This window comes from Chanodichthys erythropterus, chromosome 23, assembly GCF_024489055.1.
Source record: "Chanodichthys erythropterus isolate Z2021 chromosome 23, ASM2448905v1, whole genome shotgun sequence".
In the NCBI taxonomy this organism is placed as follows: Eukaryota; Metazoa; Chordata; class Actinopteri; order Cypriniformes; family Xenocyprididae; genus Chanodichthys; species Chanodichthys erythropterus.
The window spans coordinates 29,910,223-29,929,729 of NC_090243.1; the positions used below are offsets into that span (position 1 = coordinate 29,910,223).

Sequence of the window (19,507 nt, forward strand, 5' to 3'; positions counted from 1 at the left end):
GCATGTTTGTATATATATATATTATATATATATATATACACACACACACACACACACACATATATTGACCTCTAGGGCTGCTTAAAGGTGCAATATGTAAGAATTTTGCAGTAAAATATCCAAAAACTAGGCCAGTGTTTTATATTTTGTTCACTTGAGTACTTACAATATCCCAAATGTTTCCAACTATTTGTAAATCATGAGAAAATTGCAATTTTAACCAAGGCTCCGGGACGTGTGAGGAGTCGCCTGTCAATTGCGTCATACCCACGTTACCCTCGGTTTCCGGTTTCATTTTGTAGAAACCATGGAAACACCAAAGATGCTTTAATATATTACATGTTTTAATAGACAAGGGAACAACTGTTTTGATATATTTATAGACAGAAAACTAATTGTTGTTATATAGCTCAACACATTTAGTCTTATTGATTAAATCTAATTTTCTTGATTTTTTGCGAGTACCATGCTTTACCATGCCTCAGAGAAAAACACCATTTTGTGAAGTAGCTAAGATAGCATAATCAGATGCAGCTTTATTTTTAGTAACAGTAATACAGAATTTTCTCCATCATACAATAAGTTTTAAAATGAATTTCATGCCATTTATCAACTCAAGCCATCCATCATTTAATATGATATTTTAAAATCGATCTATCTTACTGCAGTGTCTCAAACAAGTGTCTCGCAGCAGCTGCCGAGCGAACGCAGAGTAACGTTATAACATCATTTTCAACACGCTGAAATGTATCTAAAAATTTAGGCATAATAAACGACTTTGGCATAATAAAAGTTCCTCTGCTCGTGAGGCGTGTGTTGTGCAATTGCTCCAGCGGCCTCGTTCAGCTCCCACAACACTCGCTCCTGCTCTGCTTCATACTACAGTAATGTTAATAATCACATCCAGTAACATGATTTCTTCACCTTTGTTTTGAATAGACCTCTAACAACCTCTAGCAGACAGAAAATATTACATATTGCACCTTTAACCAGGAAAATTGTGTAACAGGGACATAGATGAGGACGTTACCTCCTCATTTTAAAACACCACCACACACCATTGGTTCATTCCCTCGTTAAGTTAATTATCCTGTTCACACGTGGTCTCATTAATTAGCTCATTAGTTTCCTATGTTTGTCCTAAGCATTTAAACCCTGAGTTCTCCTTTAGGAGCTGTTTAAACAACTCCATTTTCAACTAAAAACGGAAAATGTTTTACGCGTTTTAGCCTTTCATTTGCACGACAACAGTGTTTTGGTGGCCTGAAAACGCAAACTTTTAAATAAGCGTTTCAAAGTGCAAGTTTTTGAAAACAGTCTATGTGTTAAAAAAACAAAAACACGAATCTATGAAAACAATTACGTCATGCTCATGCATATTACATGTTCAGTCCAATAATGTTTCATCGCCATCTAATGGCCTGCCAGCAGAATACAGTGTTTTTAGTCGTTTTCACGGATTCATGCGTGGTGATCGTTTTGACAATGGTGTCGTCTGTACGTGGAAAAAACATATGAAAGACAAGCATATGGTTGTCATGTAAACGTACCCTTAGTCTTTGTCCGTTCTTGTTAATGTTAGTGGTTTTTCTCCTTAGTATCTCCTATGTGTTAAATATGATTCTAGGCATTTATCGTCTTCGTGACTACCATTACGTGACATCAATATCCTAATTTTGTAAAACAGACATCAAGTATGGGCATTTAAACATGTCTCAAGACTGTACAAGAACCAGTACCTGTGCAGAGTCCAGCTCCATGTGCGGGGCCGCCCTCTTTCACCTGCTTGACAAAGATGGTGTCCATCGGCTCCAGTCTGTTCCGCTGCCTCCCTGATGGCAAAAGACAAAGAGCAAGAATCACTTAAGAGTTGTCAAAAACAGAAAGTAAACAGGGAACTTCCACGATTTCTGATTTTTCATGTCGCCACACTAAAAAGTGATATCTAATAAAGCCTTGTCAAGACTTGGTCATGTCCTCTCTTTTTCTCTTGCACTTTCCGAATTAAATAGGTAATGTCTCACAGTCCTCTTGTATTGCACAACGAGACAGCACATGTTAATCTACTGTGCTCCAGTCATGCTCACTGAATATTTTGTGCCAATCTCTTACACTCTGATCTGAGTAAATTATAAGATAATATAAGATATGAGCATGCCTACGTGTGAGTGTGTGTATGCACATATTTGACGGGGTTAGATCATGCTGACAGCCGCATGCCTGTAGGGATACACTGAGGGGAAAGTATGCGTGCTGTCAGAAGCACTGCAGCTACAAATGACCCGTTCTGTAATGCATAGAGCTGACTGAACATCTACATTATGACACATTGCACTGATTAGTATGTAATATCTAATGCTGATGCTGCACACCATTTTGTGAGTTGTAAACAATGACCAGCTGACTCGTCCATTACTTTTTGGACATTTTGTCAACTAGTAAAAAAGAATCATACTACACAATACATAGAAACTGCATAAGAAAGCCTTTGAAAAAGTGCTTCGTCTCTGGGACAACTGCGACAAGCCACACACTGAATTATGAGCTGGCATAGACCATTTTCTGTGCTGGAGGAAAACCTGTAGAATTCTGTGGAATTTAGGGCTGCACGATTTGGGATTTTTCTGATAAAAATTATGATTGAGATTGAAAAATTCCCAGGTTTAATGTGCTTGCTTGTGCGGCTGCACAATTTGGCCAAAATGTATGATTATATAACATATGGGTATATAATAATGGGTAATAATAATATTACAATACTAATATTTATGGCTGTCTTAAAGGATTAGTCCACTTTCAAATAAAATTTTCCTGATAATTTAGTCACCCCATGTCATCCAAGATGTCCATGTCCTTCTTTGGCCTGTTGAAGGTCAAAATTACAGTTTCAGTGCAGCTTCAAAGGGCTTTAAACAATACCAGACAAGGAATAAGGGTCTTATCTGGGGAAACGACGGAACTTCAACTTACAGAAAAAGTTGAAGTAAGTTGAATAGGGAAGGTGTAGGACATACAGCGTAAGCTTTTTGAAGAATAGGGATGGCAGAACCACTTGCAATGCGATCATTTGTGTTTATAAAGCATATACAGTTGTATTTATTTTTAGAAAATGTTGTTTCGCTAGATAAGACCCTTATTCCTCGTCTGCTTCAACAGTGGAGGCCATTGAAGTCCACTATAAGGAGAATAACCCTGGAATGTTTTCATCAAAAACCTCAATTTCTTTTCGACTGAAGAAAGAAAGACATGAACATCTTGGATGACATGGGGGTGAGTGAAAGTGGACTAATCCCTTAATTTATTTTGACTTTTATTTTGACAGAACTCATACTTTTATTTATTTTTTTTATGGAATACTGAGGTATTCATTATAAATATAGATATACATCACAATATAGGGAACAAAAGACTATTGTAACTTCTGTTTCATGTAGACTTTAAAGGTTTTTGTTGATAAGCGCAGGAGATGTGTAACATTACAAATGTCTGCTGTTCAAGTTCTACAGAAACCTACGGCGGCAGAATATGTGCTGACCCTAGTTTAGGACCAGAAAAATTCAATCCAAACCAACACCGAAAAGTGCACTGCAGAAAAAACACATTCACTAATCACACAAAATCACTGATGCAAACAGATACATCTTACTTGTGCTTGCACTAACACACAGACACACAGAAAAGCAGTGTGTGAAGCTGTTACACTGATGTGTGGTGTCAGGCTCCCTCTACAAGCACATGAGGTATTGCAGAAGAGTTTCACTATATACTGAATGATGTAATACCTAACTGGGCATGCTCTGTTTCTGACAAACATCTGAGCGTATATGTGATTCTTTCCTGACTAGATTTTTTTCTAGTTTTTGAATTCTACAAAATGTATGTTTAAGTGTCAAGTCAATCATTTATATAGCACTTTATAAAATACAGAAAGCAGTGAGAGCATCACGAAATTCAGTTTCAGGATCAGTAGAGGTTCAACAAAGCACCTCTATAGAAGTTAATCTAAGTGAATTAAAGGTGCTAAAGAGGATGTTTTGTTTTATACATTTTTGCAATATTACTTGTCTTTACTAACTGATAAAAGACTATTAATTAGGTGCACTGAAAGGAATAATATTAATATACATCATTTGTGCACGAGGTAGGGCCTTAAAAACATCAGCCAATCGTTTATGCGATCATCTTGTAAACGATTGGCCCTCTGGCTTGTCAATCACTGCCGTGACGTTCCTTGTGAGAGACGAGCGCGGCTGCGCGCTCCAGTAACTTTCCACACTCCACAGGCGCCACATGCAATGTTTTTGTCAGGAGACAGGAGTAACAACTGCAGATTATGAGTTACCTGTGGTGAGTCCGACATAATGAATCCAAAAAACACGACAGAGCGAATGCCGGTGGTAAACACTCGTGTTCCAATACTCGTGCATGAGTTTTGGGAGGCGTTCCCTCGAAAGGAGGGGGGGTTGTTCTTACGCATGCGCCCATTTCAAAAACTCACAAACAGTCTTTGATTTCTCAGTCACCTTTATCACCTTTAAGTGCTACTGCTACAATAGTTTCAGTAACAGTGGCAAGGGACCAAAATCCAGTCTAAAAAAATATGCACTTGCAGATTATATAATATTAATGAAATAAAAGGCAACTTAAGTGCACTTAAAGAGTACACTTTTATGACTATAAGTATACTTTTAAAAGGTGCACTTTGTAATAATGTCAAATTAAATTGTATTTAAAGTACATTTTAAATTATTTTTAAAATAATCTTTTGTCATGCTTTAACACTAGAAGTCCCAGAGATTTGTAACCCTCCTTTAGCCAAGTGGATGCTAACTGGCTAGTCTTTTGGCTATCATTAGCATCAATTCATGTGTAAATATGGTCATTACCTGAGCAATCTGCAGGGGGGTTGGGGGTGTGTGTGTGAATGGTTGCTGGTGGCTTGTTTGTATGTGTGGGGGAGGGAGGGCTGCTAAAAGCAGAGAACTTGATTGACCATGGGCCGGTTTCAGAAAGGAGGTTAAGTGAAAACTCTGAGTATGTTAACTCTGAAATGAGGGAGTGCAAGTGATGTTTAAAAAGTTAACTCACTTATTCACACTGCAAAAATGCTTTTCATACTAAGTATTTTTTATCCTATTTCAAGTAAATTAAAAAAAAAATCTTAAATCAAGATGGATTTTCTATAGGAGAAAATTATATATGATATTTAGTCTTGTTTCCTGGGGGGATCTAAATTAAGTGCCAGTGTGGTAATAAAAATAATCTTAATGCAAACGGAAAGTGTTGGAGTGTCTACCCAGGTGAAAAAAAAAGTGCAGTAAAATACACTTTTATTTTAGTACACTTTTACACTTCCATAATGTCCAGTGCTCTATTTCCATGCACTTATTTTGTACTTAATATACTAAAAGCTCTTCTTTAGTACTTCTTAAGATAATCTTAAGAACATCTAAGTGTACTCAACTGTGCTATTTTGAGACACCATGAATTTGAACTAAAATGTGCTTTTAACATACTATCTGTATAGAAAAATGTATTTAGTTACCACTTGTAGTTTAGTTACCACTTGTAGTACACTTGAACCCATCTTTCAAACACTTTTAAAAATGGACTTATGATGTATTTCAAATATAAGACTAATATATAATGAATATATACAAAATGTATTTATAATATATTGCCAGGCAGTGCCAGGATTGTGAGTGATTGCTGGAATGTACTCACTCACTTTTTAATATTATTTGTAAATATGTGTACAAATGGTTGGATTCTTTATTTTATTTTGTACTATTTTTATCAATAGATCTCAGCAACAAAGGAAAAAAAACATGTGTGTTGATTTCTCCCTAAGATGGCAAAGTGAAACAAGTTTCCTTGAAGTGGCTCAGCATGGCCCCACATTGTTTACATAACAAAAGCAACTGTTCACAGCTGATTAAGGATATTAGCCTAAAGACTTCCAGCCCATCGGCTGTCCTGCGGGTTTTATAGGTAGAAAAGCCAAATGGCTGCTCTCTGGGACTTCTAGTGTTAAAGAAGTACTTAATTTTGACTAGCATACTAAAGCACAAGTATTTGATTATTTTAGTTTATCATAAATACTTGTCAGTACATTTAACAGACAATAGAAATAATTATAAAATTACTTTAGGGTTAGTTGACCCAAAAATAAAAATTCTGTCATTAATTACAAACCCTCATGTCGTTCCACACCTGCAATAAAATTTTTGATGAAATCCGAGAAGTATATGACTGATGATAAAACAGTGGTGTTACAATGGTGTTAAAACAGTCGATGTGACTGCAGTGGTTCAGCCTTAATTTTATGAAGCAACGAGAATACTTTTTGTGTGCAAAAGTGTTGATTATATTGCTGTCTATAGTCGGGTCATATACCTCTCGGATTTCATCAAAAATATCTTAATTTGTGTTCAGAAGATGAACAAAGATCTTACAGGTGTGGAACGATATGAGGGTGATTAATTATTGACAGAATTTTCATTTTTGGGTGAACTAACCCTTTAAAGATGTATTGAGATCTTACTTCAGTGAAATAAATACCAATAGTACCAATTTAACCAACACTTTCAAGGTCCAGAAAAGTACTAAAGACATTGTTAAAACAGTCGACGTGACTGCAGTGGTTCAACCTTAATTTTATGAAGCAACGAGAATACTTTTTGTGTGCAAAACAAAACAAAAATAACGACTTTATTCAACAATTTCTTCTCTTCCCTGTGATTATCCTTAAGAAGGTGGCGCAGTAAGCACAGCGACGGCTTCTGTGTTTACATCCGAATGCCGGCTCAGTGTTGGCCAAGGTTGATCATGTGAGCAGCACGACACGTGCGTGCGATGCTGACGCAGGAGCCGGCCAATAATGAGTCAGTATTCTGACGTAGAACCTGGAAGCGCTGGACATAAACAACGTATGAGAATGACACAGAAGAGAAGATATTGTTGAATAAAGTTGTTATTTTTGTTTTAATTTGCATACAAAAACTATTCTCGTCGCTTCATAAAATTAAGGTTGAACCGATGTAGTCACATCGACTGTTGATGTCTTTAGTACCTTTCTGGACCTTGAAAGTGGTGGTTAAATTGCTGTCTATGGACGAGTCATATACCTCTCAGGTTTCATCAAAAATATCTTAATTTGTTCTTAAAGGTCTAAGGTCTTACAGGTGTGGAACGACATGATGGTGAGTAATTAATGACCGAATTTTCATTTTTGGGTGAACTAACCCTTTACAAATGTATTGAGATCTTACTTTAGTGAAGTAAATACACTTGGAAATGGAAATATGATAAGTGTACTTCTTTTCACAGTGGTTTGCACTACAATAAAGCTCAGAGGACAAAAAGCAGAATTCCTTCAGCCTTATGAGCTGCACTTTTTGTAGGAATTATTTTATCTAAGTAGTCAGGTAGAGAAGTTGTGGTATGAACAAAATCTTTTCTCCATAATGATGAAAACATCATGCGGGTCAAAAAAGAAGCCTTTTTTTAACTGACTAGCACTGGTTTGCCAAGCACTGAACATTGATCCATATCCTGTAGAGGGCAGTAATTCATATGATCAATTGAGGGCTTTAGTAACGGGATACTATCAGTGGCTCAGTACCGGACCAGGAGGTTAATATTTTATTCCATTACATATGAATTGTGATCCAATCTGATTACTATTGGCATCTCTTGAGAGGCTCTGTTTAATATGATATGGCTCATCCTCATCTATCGAATCAGGCTGCCAAGACTATATTTTTAATGGCTGTGCTTTACTGAGAGTTGGAGGATGCTCCAGAGGATGTCCCACTGATACAGTTACACTATTACAGCCATCGACTAATGGACTGTAGTAGTCAATTTCAATATCAGTGTAATGGTTATTTCAAAAGTACTTAAACCAGCACCGCTGCAAAAGACTTGAAATATAGTGCATAAATTGTACTACATTAATGTGCATGTTACCATTTCTGGAGCTTGATGGCCACTTTCTCCCTCACTTTAGTTGTATGGTAAAGCCCAGCATGAACATTCACATTTGTATTTTGTGAAAAACAGAAAAATCAACAACATGAAGGTGAATAAATTCATTTTAAAGTATAAAACACAGTGTTAAAGTGTCTCAGTGACTAACGGCTGTAACTCTGATCTGAATGTGTCCACATGTGTGATGATGTTTCACACTAGCTGGTGTGCCAAATTCTCTGCTGTCCCTAGGGTGACTCATTCAAACATGCTTTTCTTCAACGCCTCAATAGAGGGCAGAGGAGGGCATGCTGAAAACTGTCTTTGTGTGGACAGGTTTGTGTAGCCCCCCAGCGTCTGGAATCTCTTTTGTTAGTCTGTGTGAGTGTGTATGGACTTAATAAGGAAAAACAAACAATGTTCCCACAACAAACACACTGCTTTTACCAATCATTTGCTTGCTTCTCAGTCAATCGCAGTATAAAATATCACATCATATCCCAGTGTTCTCATCTACAGGGCTCTTTCTTCTTTCAGCGTGAGGTGTATCCAGTAAATGACTGATGTTTTCAGCTTGAACCACACTCGCCCTCAAAACCCAGCCAGTGTCAACACACAATATGACGTATTGTGAGAAATCTAAGACTGATCTGTTGAAGGCAATCTGCACCTGCACTGCAAACTGTGTTGAATGAGTGTCAGAGAGTTTTTGGGTACACAGTCCTCTACAGTTTATGAAGAAAATGAGTTCAACCCAAAACCAGGCTCTGTGGGAACTGCCTGATTTTTTTATTTTTAATTTTGGAATGATTTTATTCTAAATGACACACACATTCATTCTTTGATTTTGCTTACTAGAGTTCAAAGGTTTGGAATAATTATTATAATTAATTTTTGAAAGAAGTGTCTTATGTTTTCCAAGGCTGCATTTATTAAATACAGTAAAAAAAGCAATATTGTGAAATATTATTACAATTTTAATTAATGGTTCTTACTATTATCAATGCTGAAAACAGTTCTTGCTGCTTAATATTATAATGGAAACCATTTTTTTTCAGGATTCTTTGATGAATAGTAAGTTTAAAAGATCAGCATTTATTTTAAATAGAAATCTTTTTTAATATTATACACACTAGGCATGTGACGGTATAATATTTTCATGTTGCGATAATTGCTGAAGCTCACAATTATCACAATCAAGATTATCACAATCTTGAAATAAGTTCCAAAAAAAGTGTTGTCATACTATAACAGGTTTAAGAACTCTTTTTCTTATAACAAAAAGAACTCTGAACATTTAAATATAACGTAATTTACAAAAAACGACTTATAAAGTAAAATGGTTCAAAAACATTAAACAGCAAAAGAATTATAAAGAACAACAGGTAGCACTTTACAATAAGGTCTCATTATTTAATGTTAGTTAATGCATTAACTAAGATTAAGAATGAGCAATAGCTACATTTGTTACATAAGGTTTTTTTTTTTTTTAATGTTATTTAAAAAATACAACGGATCATTGTTAGTTTTAACTCAGGTCCATTAAATAATAATTACAACCTACAACATTCTTATTAAACATTAACTAAAATTAATAAATGCTTAAGTATTTTTCATAGTCAGTTTGGTAATAATGAATTTGAATAATGAATGTTAACAAATTAAGTCTTATGTCACTTATTGTTACTGAACAATTACAAATAATCAGACCATTTTCAATCATTATAGGTCATGTTGTAGTCCAGATTAAAATATATAAAACAAAAAAATTAAGTTTGAAAAAAAAACAAAAAAAGCCTATTAAGTCTTTAATTATTAAGTATTTGGTGCTGTGTTGAACGACATTACTAATACAAAAGAAAAAAAAAAAACTGAATTGCTGTTTGAAGCATTTTAAATACTCTTAGCACAGCTGCCTTGTTTACGAGGTTTTCGGGGTAACCGCAGCATTTCTGCAGTTCCATCAGCGCCCTCTGCTGTCAGAGAGTGAACGCGCACTTTCATTCAGCGCGTCTCCTTCACTCATTCCGCCATTTGCTTCTCGCGCACATCGGGCTTGTTTACATCAAACAGTATTTTTAAGTGCCCACGATAACAATATCGTGCATATTCATTATCGTGATATATCGTATTACTGAATATCGGCACATGTTTACACACTTTAAAAAAGAATTGTTGGTTTAACTTAAAGTAAGTTACCTGGTTGCCTTAAAATTTTGAGTTCATTGAAATTAAAAATTTGAGTTCATACAATGAAGGTGATTGGCTTAATCAACAGAAACTCAAAATATTATGTTATCTGAACCACATTAATTGCTGAAGTTGATTTTACAAAAGAAAAAATGAAAATAATTTTTTACAGTGTAGTAAATGTCTTTACGGTCACTTTTAATCAATTTAATGTATCCTTGGTGAATAAACATATTATTTTTTAAATTAATTTTTTATTTTTTTCTTACCCCAAATTTTGAAAGGTAGTGAATCACAGTTTCCACAAAATATTAAGCAGCACAACCATTTTCAACTTTGATAACAATAAGAAATATTTCTTGAGCAGCAAGTAAGCATATTACAATAATTTCTGAAGTACCATATGACACTGAAGACTGGAGTAAAAATTCAGCTTTGGGAATAAATTACATTTTAAAATATATTAAAATAGAAAACAGTTATTTAAAAATTGTATTTAAATTACATTGTATGTAATTACAATTAGTGAGGACAAAAAACTTTGGCCTTTGATAGAGTATATCAGGGCCTTTCGCCTGAGACAGTCAGCAGTGAAAGAACTTTTGCATACAAAAATGGTAAAATATTTATAACATCCCCATCCCCAATTTGATTGGCTGATTGCACAGATGTGTAATATGTTCTCTGGTTGATACAATGAGCTGTGCCAAACTCTGCTCTATATTCTTGTCTCAAGTATTTTCCACTCTCTCTATTTGACCTAATCTTTCCCCCGTCTTTTTTCCGTCTCTGTGTGTGTTATTTTGGCTAAAGTCTCTCGTGCGCAGCTGGCCCTCCTGTTGTTTTGTGTTGGATAATGTTGTTTGGCAGCGGTTGGGAGGACGCCCATTCCCTTGATTCCCCTCAACATTACACAGCAGGGCCAAATTCCTGCACAGCACAGCACTGACTCTGTCTCTGTCTCTCACTCTCAGACAGAGGAGGAAGAGAGGGAATGAATAAGAAACTCGACTTGGTATGCTGCACAAGTGTAAAATAAAGACATGAATGCCCATCTTTCATCTGACTGACAGAAACTCTTGTGAAAACTGAACTATGCAACTTTTCAAACCATGATGGTATTATGACAGTGCATGATCCATTTCCATTTCGATTAATATGAAATGGAAGTAACCATTTAAAATGTATTTCCCTATAATCTACACATATTTATATATATATATATATATATATATATATATATATATATATATATATATATATATATATATATATATATATATATATATATCAAATGGCAAGTCATTTGATTTGAAATCCAGTATACAAAGCCAAAAGATCAGTGACCCAAATGTGTGTTCTTACCCATCATCATTCTCAGCTGTCACTCATGTCTGTTGCCTACAAACCACTCCTCACACACCACACATCTCAATAAGAAAGCTGCACAAGCTGCCACCTCAGTTTAAAACAAAACATGTATACATCAATCCATTACAGAGATCACTGTAGTGACTAGTCATGTCTGGAATTAGCTTTACAGTTTTTTCAATACTAATATCAATATCTAGAGAGCATGGTGATTGACAGATATATAGGCAAATTGGGATTTGGGATTATCTGCATTTTTTTTTTTTAAATAAATACAGAGAGAACCATGACATTTTACTGGTAAAATACCATCTACTGAAATTTTGGTATTGTGACAACACTAGAACACAGTATCTAACAGTAAATATTTTAGTAGTATGCTCATATTACAATGTATATTTAATTCAACAGAAATCATTTTGGAAATAACAATGGTAGACCTATTGTGTATCTTCAATCTTTATAAAAACTAAAAAAAAATAAATAAATAAAAACTTTTTGAACGGATAGTTCACCCAAAAATAAAAATGCCTTCATCATTTACTCACTCTCATGTCATTCCAAACCTGTATTACTTTATTTCTTTTGCAGAACACAAAGAAGATGTTTTGAAGGATGCTGGTAACCAAACACTTTTACTTCGCTGTTTTGAAGTAAAAATAGTAAAATATATAGTTCTGTCATGAATGATGGCTCAGGCTGATGGGTCTTAATGCAAACTCCTGAAAATTACAGCATTAACTACTGGCACAAGCTGATTGCTCACACATTTAAATGGCTGATTACATTAACTATAGCATTTTCAGCATGCTTCAGAGTTCTTCCAAAACCCTTCACCTTCCCCAGCTCCACCTGTATAGATCTGCTATGGGTTATTGACATACGTGCAGCACTATGTCTCACTCGCAGCAGCGTATCGGCGTATGTATTGGCAGTGGCAAATTCCTGTACTTGCTCTGCAGCAGCAGCAATAATCTACAACAGCAATAATCTGCAGCAGCGTAGCTGATCTATTTCAAAACCAAATACATTAACATTGTCATATCCATTACCATGCTAACAATCTTCAGAGAGATGTCATGATAGAAATATATATATATATGTGTATGTATATATATATATATATATATATATATATATATATATATATATATATATATATATATATATATATATATATATATACACACACACATATATATATATACCTAATACGTGTATGTATATGTATGTATGTATGTATGTATGTATGTATGTATGTATGTATGTATGTATGTATGTATGTATGTATGTATGTATGTATGTATGTATGTATGTATGTATGTATGTATGTATGTATGTATGTATGTATATATATATATATATATATATATATATATATATATATATATATATATATATATATATATATATATATATATATATATATATATATATATATATATATATATATATATATATATATATATATATATATATATATATATATATATATATACATACATACATATATATATATATACATATATATATATATATATATACACATACATATACATATATATATATATATATATATATATATATATATATATATTTAAACATATAAATACAAATAAATACATACATATACATACATATATATACATACACGTATTAGGGTTGTAAATCGGAAACGATATTGATTCTCACAGCTAGCGATACGATATTGTGATTCCTCAAAAAATGTATGCAATTCGTTTCGATTCAGGGATATACTGTTCAATATTATATTTTGTGCCTATTTTACACAGTTTAAGAGCAAATGCATTGATCCAATATACAGTACTGTTACACATGCACTTTCTTTCTCATCTGTTTACATAACCGACTGTGTTTACGATATTCATCAAGATGGGCATTTTTACATAATTTTGTCTTTATTTGTCCATTCAAGCACAAAAAGAGGCGAAAGATAACTCACTCTCTGGGACCTATCATACACCCGGCGTAATGCGGCACCAGGCAAGTGTTTTTTTTTTTTTATATAATCATTTTTATGTCCTGCGCCACGTTTAAAAAGCAAATGCATATGCACCCATTTGTGCACCCATGGCTGTGCTGGTCTAAAAACGAGGTGCATCGTTAGCGCGTTGCTATTTTGAGTCAACTGAAATAGACTGCGTCATTGACCAACTGAAACCTGGTCTAAAGTCAATGGCGCAATATTTGCTTTGTTATTTAAAGAGTGCATTAGTAACATGCGCCTATAGGTGGGTGCACACAAACATGCCAAACATTAAAAATAAAAGGATTACAATGTAAAAGATTATTATTGTGTGCATAAAGATACAAATGTTTTTCGCAAGTGAAACTGGCTTTTAAAGGGAATGGGAGATGAGACTGATTGGTTTATTGCATGTTACACCCAAAACACACCCATTACTCATTAAGAGAATAGGGACAACCCTTTTAGACCATTTTTCCTGTCATTAAACTAGCAAAAGTGGATTTGGACACACTCTTAGTGCACTTGTGCCGTGCGCTTTAGACCATGTGCTTACATCAATAAAATAGGGCCCTCTGTGTTCTTGTTAGGAATGTGCACACACACAAAACTTCTCTCACAGGGCGCGAGTAACGAATTGAGTTCTCTTTGGCATCTTCTTGCGCTTGAATTGGCAAGGCTTAAAACACTTGCAACTGATAAAGTTTCATGACGATTCAGCACTGGTCCAGTTCCATCAACTTTACCGAGCGTCTTTCACACTCACCCCTGGCCATATATGCATATATAAAGCCAAAATATGAATTTTGAAGAGACTGTGTTGAATTATTTAAAAATATACATGTTTTTTTTTTCCCATTTCCTGTAAAGTAGCGGTTTTGGACATACAAGGAAAGCCATGCAGGGAGAGGGAGTAAATGATGACAGATTTTGGGTGAACTATCACTTTAATAAGTCTCAAAAAATTAATTAAGAAAAATAAACTACGAGGGATATTATTTCCAATATCAGGTCAAGTGCATTTCATTATGGGATACAGTATTCCACACACTTTTCTCTGTTTTTAGCAAAATCCTGTATACTGCACACAGTACACATAATACATACTGCAAGAAAATAGTACAAGTGGTACGATATTATCCTATTCAAAACACACAACACTGGACCTGTTCATCTGTAATCAGGTGCAGAAATACAGCAGAGGTTGAGGACAGCAGCCAAGCTTTAATGTGACAGCAGAGCCAAAAGCACATTGTTTTTGGGAACCCAGAGCTCTCTTATTTACGAGCATTCTTCATATTTTCAGTCTCCAGTCAGGCAGCACTAGTGTAATAAAGCAGCAGAGACACTAGAGTCGGTGTCTGGAGCGAATCCAAACCGAGTCTGGCCCCCGAGCTTAAGGTGGGGTTTTACTGGTCCTCCAAGAATCATGCAAAATTCTATTTGCTTGTGCTCTTGCTCCCATCCCTATCCTCATGGACGCCACCCAAAACATTGGCAAGAAAATAAAATGAAATGAAATATCTCTGGCATGTATTTTCACAGAAAAGGAAAACAAATATTTGAACAGATGTTGACTTTTTTATTTGTACTGCATATTTTTTCAACTGTAGCAAAGTCTTAAAGCAAACCACAATGGGGAGAATTCACTACGGATGATCTGTGACTGCTGATGTTTATTTGTGAAAGGCTCCTAATTTTGTTTTGGAGGTCTCCTACAATAGGTTTACATGGATTTAATTTTCCCATAACATACATTGCAGCTTCACCTCTTTTCTCACTCAGTTTCTCTAAACCCCTTCTTTCCATGAGCCTACTCTGCTCTGATTGGTCACATGGCCTAGTCTGTTGTGAGTGTTCTACTGCTTACAGCACATGTTGGAAACAAAATGCTCATTACCATATCTGAGTTTCAGCTCTGAAGGCTTCCTCAGCACTTCTATACATATGAACAGTGTTGATGGTGATGATCAATTCATGCCCGAGTCCTTATCATTTGGAAGTGGATTTGCATTCGCAAAACAAAAAACAGCGTTTTCCAAAGAGTTTTCAGAGTGGGCGGGGCTACCTGGCACAACACCCGCAGAAATCGAAAGCATAATTCAGACGGAATGTAGCGTTGCATTTATGGTTGGTTAATTAACAGAAATTCATGAATTTGGTACATTCTATACTGAAACTCTGGGTTTGCGGTGAAAAAAAAAAGCTAAAATGGCACAACTGTTTAGTTAAATTGCCCCAATAAGTGAATTCCCCCTCAGCTCAACACCTTACACATCTCAATTGAGGGTGAGAGGAATGATGGGAAATGATTGAAATATATTCTGGGCTGTACAGCTTTAAAGCAAAAGACAACAAACACACACAAACATTTTGTCATTCTTTCAAACACATTTTAAAGGCAGTGAGAGCACTGATCTCATAAAGCTGTTTATGCACAGCTCAAATTGGACGACATCCAACCATTCCACCCAGATTGTCTGCACGTGGAGAGCAGATCTCCATCCGCACACACGCCTGTGGCTCATTCTGCATATACGTCAAACAAATAAACATCCTAATTACCGTGAGGAAACATCTAGTTCTATGCAATGATGAGAAGCAAAAGAGGAAGAAAACAGTTTGTCTTGTTCAGTGACATAATGTGGAAACCAAGAGGAAATTTCTCTAAGGTATTTCTTAGTGGTTGTTTGTTCATATCACAGCAGATTAAAATTTGAATAAACTCCCACAGACAGATGAGCGCAAAATCTTGATTCAAATACTTTTCACTCGTTGCATTTATAGTTCACCCAAAAATAAACACTGTGTCATCACTCTCAGGTCATTCTAAACCTTTCTTCCTTCTGTAGATCACATAAAATATACATACTTATGGAAAATGTCTGTTTTTTTCCATACAATGAACAAAGTCAATGGGTCAAAACAATATTGGACCCCACTTTTTTTTTTTTTTTTTTTTTTTTTTGTATGGTCAAAAACAGTTCCCTTTCGAGTGAACTCAACGCTGATGCATAGTCTCGTTCCCTTCTCTGGAGACCACTGAACAAACCACTGAAATACTGAAAATATCTCATAAGTGGTGTTTGCTAAAGGCTGGCCCACACTAGAAGATTTTTAAAGGAGTGATGAACTGAGAAATCAAATTTTCCTTGAGCTTTTGACATATAAGAGGTCATCATACTATAAGAATATCCTGTAAGTTTCAGAACTGAAAACTTCCTTGTTAGTCCAACAAAAGCTTTCATTGACACCAAGCCCAGAAAAGACAGGTTTTTCAAAGTGAGGATCTATGACGTCAAAGGGCAGCAAGCACCGTCTCCGCAGAAGATCATCAACACCTACTTCATCCCTGCCTGTTTAGCCCCGCCTACCAATTCACACGGCGCATGACATGGTGCTAAACCAGATCGAGCTACCAAGCAATATACATGCCATTGAGGATTACAAAATATTGTGCATGCCTGGACTCAACAGTAATGCGACAACATGTAAGTAACTGTGTTAATTCTAATGCCTGATCTGATATTAATGATTCATGTACAGTCAGATGTTCTTTGTCTATGTGTCAGTAAATCAAACCCGTGACTAAACATCAACTTGCGTTGTTTCTCTTAGGAGGATTAAAATAATCAGTTATTTAAATGGTGATTAAAAAGCTCCCTTTGTAATCGTTGGAGCAGCGCGTGCTGAAGCTGTCAATCAAACAGCGCAAGTTTATCAGTGACTGAGTTTTGGACACGTGCAAAAACTCCCGTTTTATTCAACGAATCTCGCATTATATCTCGTATTATATCGCGTTTGCACTGTTAGTTATGATGAAAACTGTGTACAGAAATTGAGTTGCAATGACGAGATCATTGCTTCATGTGCTCAACAACATGTCTGTGATCGGCTACAATGTTCATTTCTGCAACCTTTCATGCCACGATCTAAATATAATGCCATAGATCTAAATGTAATGTAGCACTTTTTATGATTAGTTAACCTTGAGAGCTGTAACATTAAAAAAATGTGCTAAAAGTTTTCGGGAGAGTAATACTTTTGCTATTTCAAATGTAAAGATGTTAGCCAATCACAGTAGTGGGCGTTTACACTGAAGTCTCACAGCAGACATGCCCCAGAGGGTTCAGATCAGAAGTCTAAAATCAGGGTAGAAAAAATGCCTTTTATTCTAAATTAATAATTTTGGATGTAAAAAGCATACTAACTTTATAAGTGCACCCCAGGAAACATTATAAAACAGTAAAACAACGCAGTTCATGACCCCTTTAAAATCTTATCAGATTTTCAAAATGTGAGAGACCGTAACTTATAGATTTAACAGTTTTGTTCCTATAGTTGTTCACATAGACTGTGAACAAGGGAAATCTCGCAAAATCTCTTGTGGTCAAATGTGACTTTAGAGTAAACAAACATGGCAGACGACAGGCAAGGTAGAAATACAAGCTAGACGACAGGTAGAAATGGCTATAATAGTGTTTACACTTTTTTTTTTTTTTTTTTCACAAAAAAAGCAAAGTCATGTTATGCTTCTATCTTCTGTCAGATCACTTTCTGATTGGTTATGGTTTCATTCCATGTGATCTAGAGTGTGTGTATGCACCTTTGAGTTCTGGGTTCACCCACAAAACAGAATTCCTGATTGTAAATATTCAACAGGTTGGATATTTACCATTTGAGATCGGTGCGGCCCTAACGTTCTTCCGACCAGATTCAATCACTCTTAACACACCTCACACCACAGGAAAATCTGATAAGATAATCTGTAGAACCATCAAGATAACTGGGACTAGGGTTGTCAAAATCACTGGCTCTTCGTCGCCAAGTCAGTACTGAAATTTAAAAAATGTGATGATACCAGCATTTCTGCAGTACCTGTAGTACCAAGTATCAGGTATATTTGGCACCTGCTGCTAGGTGGCTGTTTTCAAATGCTCCTGTGTGTATCTGTTTAAGCGCTCTTTGAAGAGTTTTTGAAGCATTAATCATTGTAGCCAATCACATACGCATCTGTTGAGCATGTGAACGTAATAGCCAATCAGAGATATATAAGTTAGTCAGAATCTGCTCAACACCTCTCAAAACACCAGAGTTTTTATTCGCCGTACTCTTTAGAGTTCTGCACTCTGGCGAATCTTTTCATTATTACCAACAAATCTAAACACAATGTAAATAAGAGATTCACTGTGCAGTGTGGACAGCTTTTTTGATTATATCGGGAGTTTTCGCAGAGGTGTAGATCACAATGAACAGGCACTGAATGTAGCCTAACATCATGTCCTACCTACACGTGATGCAATAAGATTCCAGTGACAAGCACAGCCAACCAGAAGAGAGTGTGGGCGGGCTCTCTTGGCAAGAGCACAGCAGACACAATGAAATGGGTTAGTACATAGTAAAATTCATAAATATTACACAATTTAAACATTATTTAAAGTACATACGGAGTGACTGGAACAATCTTTGTCATAGAATACACTTGTTTGTTCACAATGAGTTGACAGTTTGAACATTCTTGTGCCCATTTATTTACTTTCAAGATATGAGGTGAATTAGCCAGTGTTGTTTTCATTACAGCTAAAAAGCTGGGAACACAGAATGATATTAAAACTCACATTAGATGCTTTTAACATTAAATAAAGCACATAAACAGCACCTGATATTATCATTGCCATAATTTGTGTTGCTGTTCCAGCCGCTAGGACACAAGTTGGGGAAAAACTACGATTAATTATGATTATAAAGGGAGTGCTCTTTGCTTGCTTTCTGTTTATAACCCATATACTATTTAAATAAATGTTAAAAAAACATAAATAAAGTTTCTGGATTTACAACTGTATTTAATTGCATGATAAACAATAACAATGTTTACTTATGTTTAAATGCTGCTTAATTGTATTTTTTACTTATAATTATTATCATCATAATATATATATATATATATATATATATATATATATATATATATATATATATATATATATA

General features: G+C 35.2%; 1 protein-coding gene across 2 annotated transcripts in view; it reads right to left on the reverse strand.

Annotated features, from left to right (window-relative positions):
* Positions 1 to 19,507, reverse strand: part of LOC137013633 (rho GTPase-activating protein 21-like) — a 130,444-nt gene that overhangs the window by 39,230 nt on the left and 71,707 nt on the right. For both annotated transcript variants that reach the window (XM_067377576.1, XM_067377575.1), the window contains exon 5: positions 1,740 to 1,832. In XM_067377576.1, the coding sequence (XP_067233677.1) occupies positions 1,740 to 1,832 (93 nt within the window). The remainder of the gene's footprint in view (positions 1 to 1,739; positions 1,833 to 19,507) is intronic.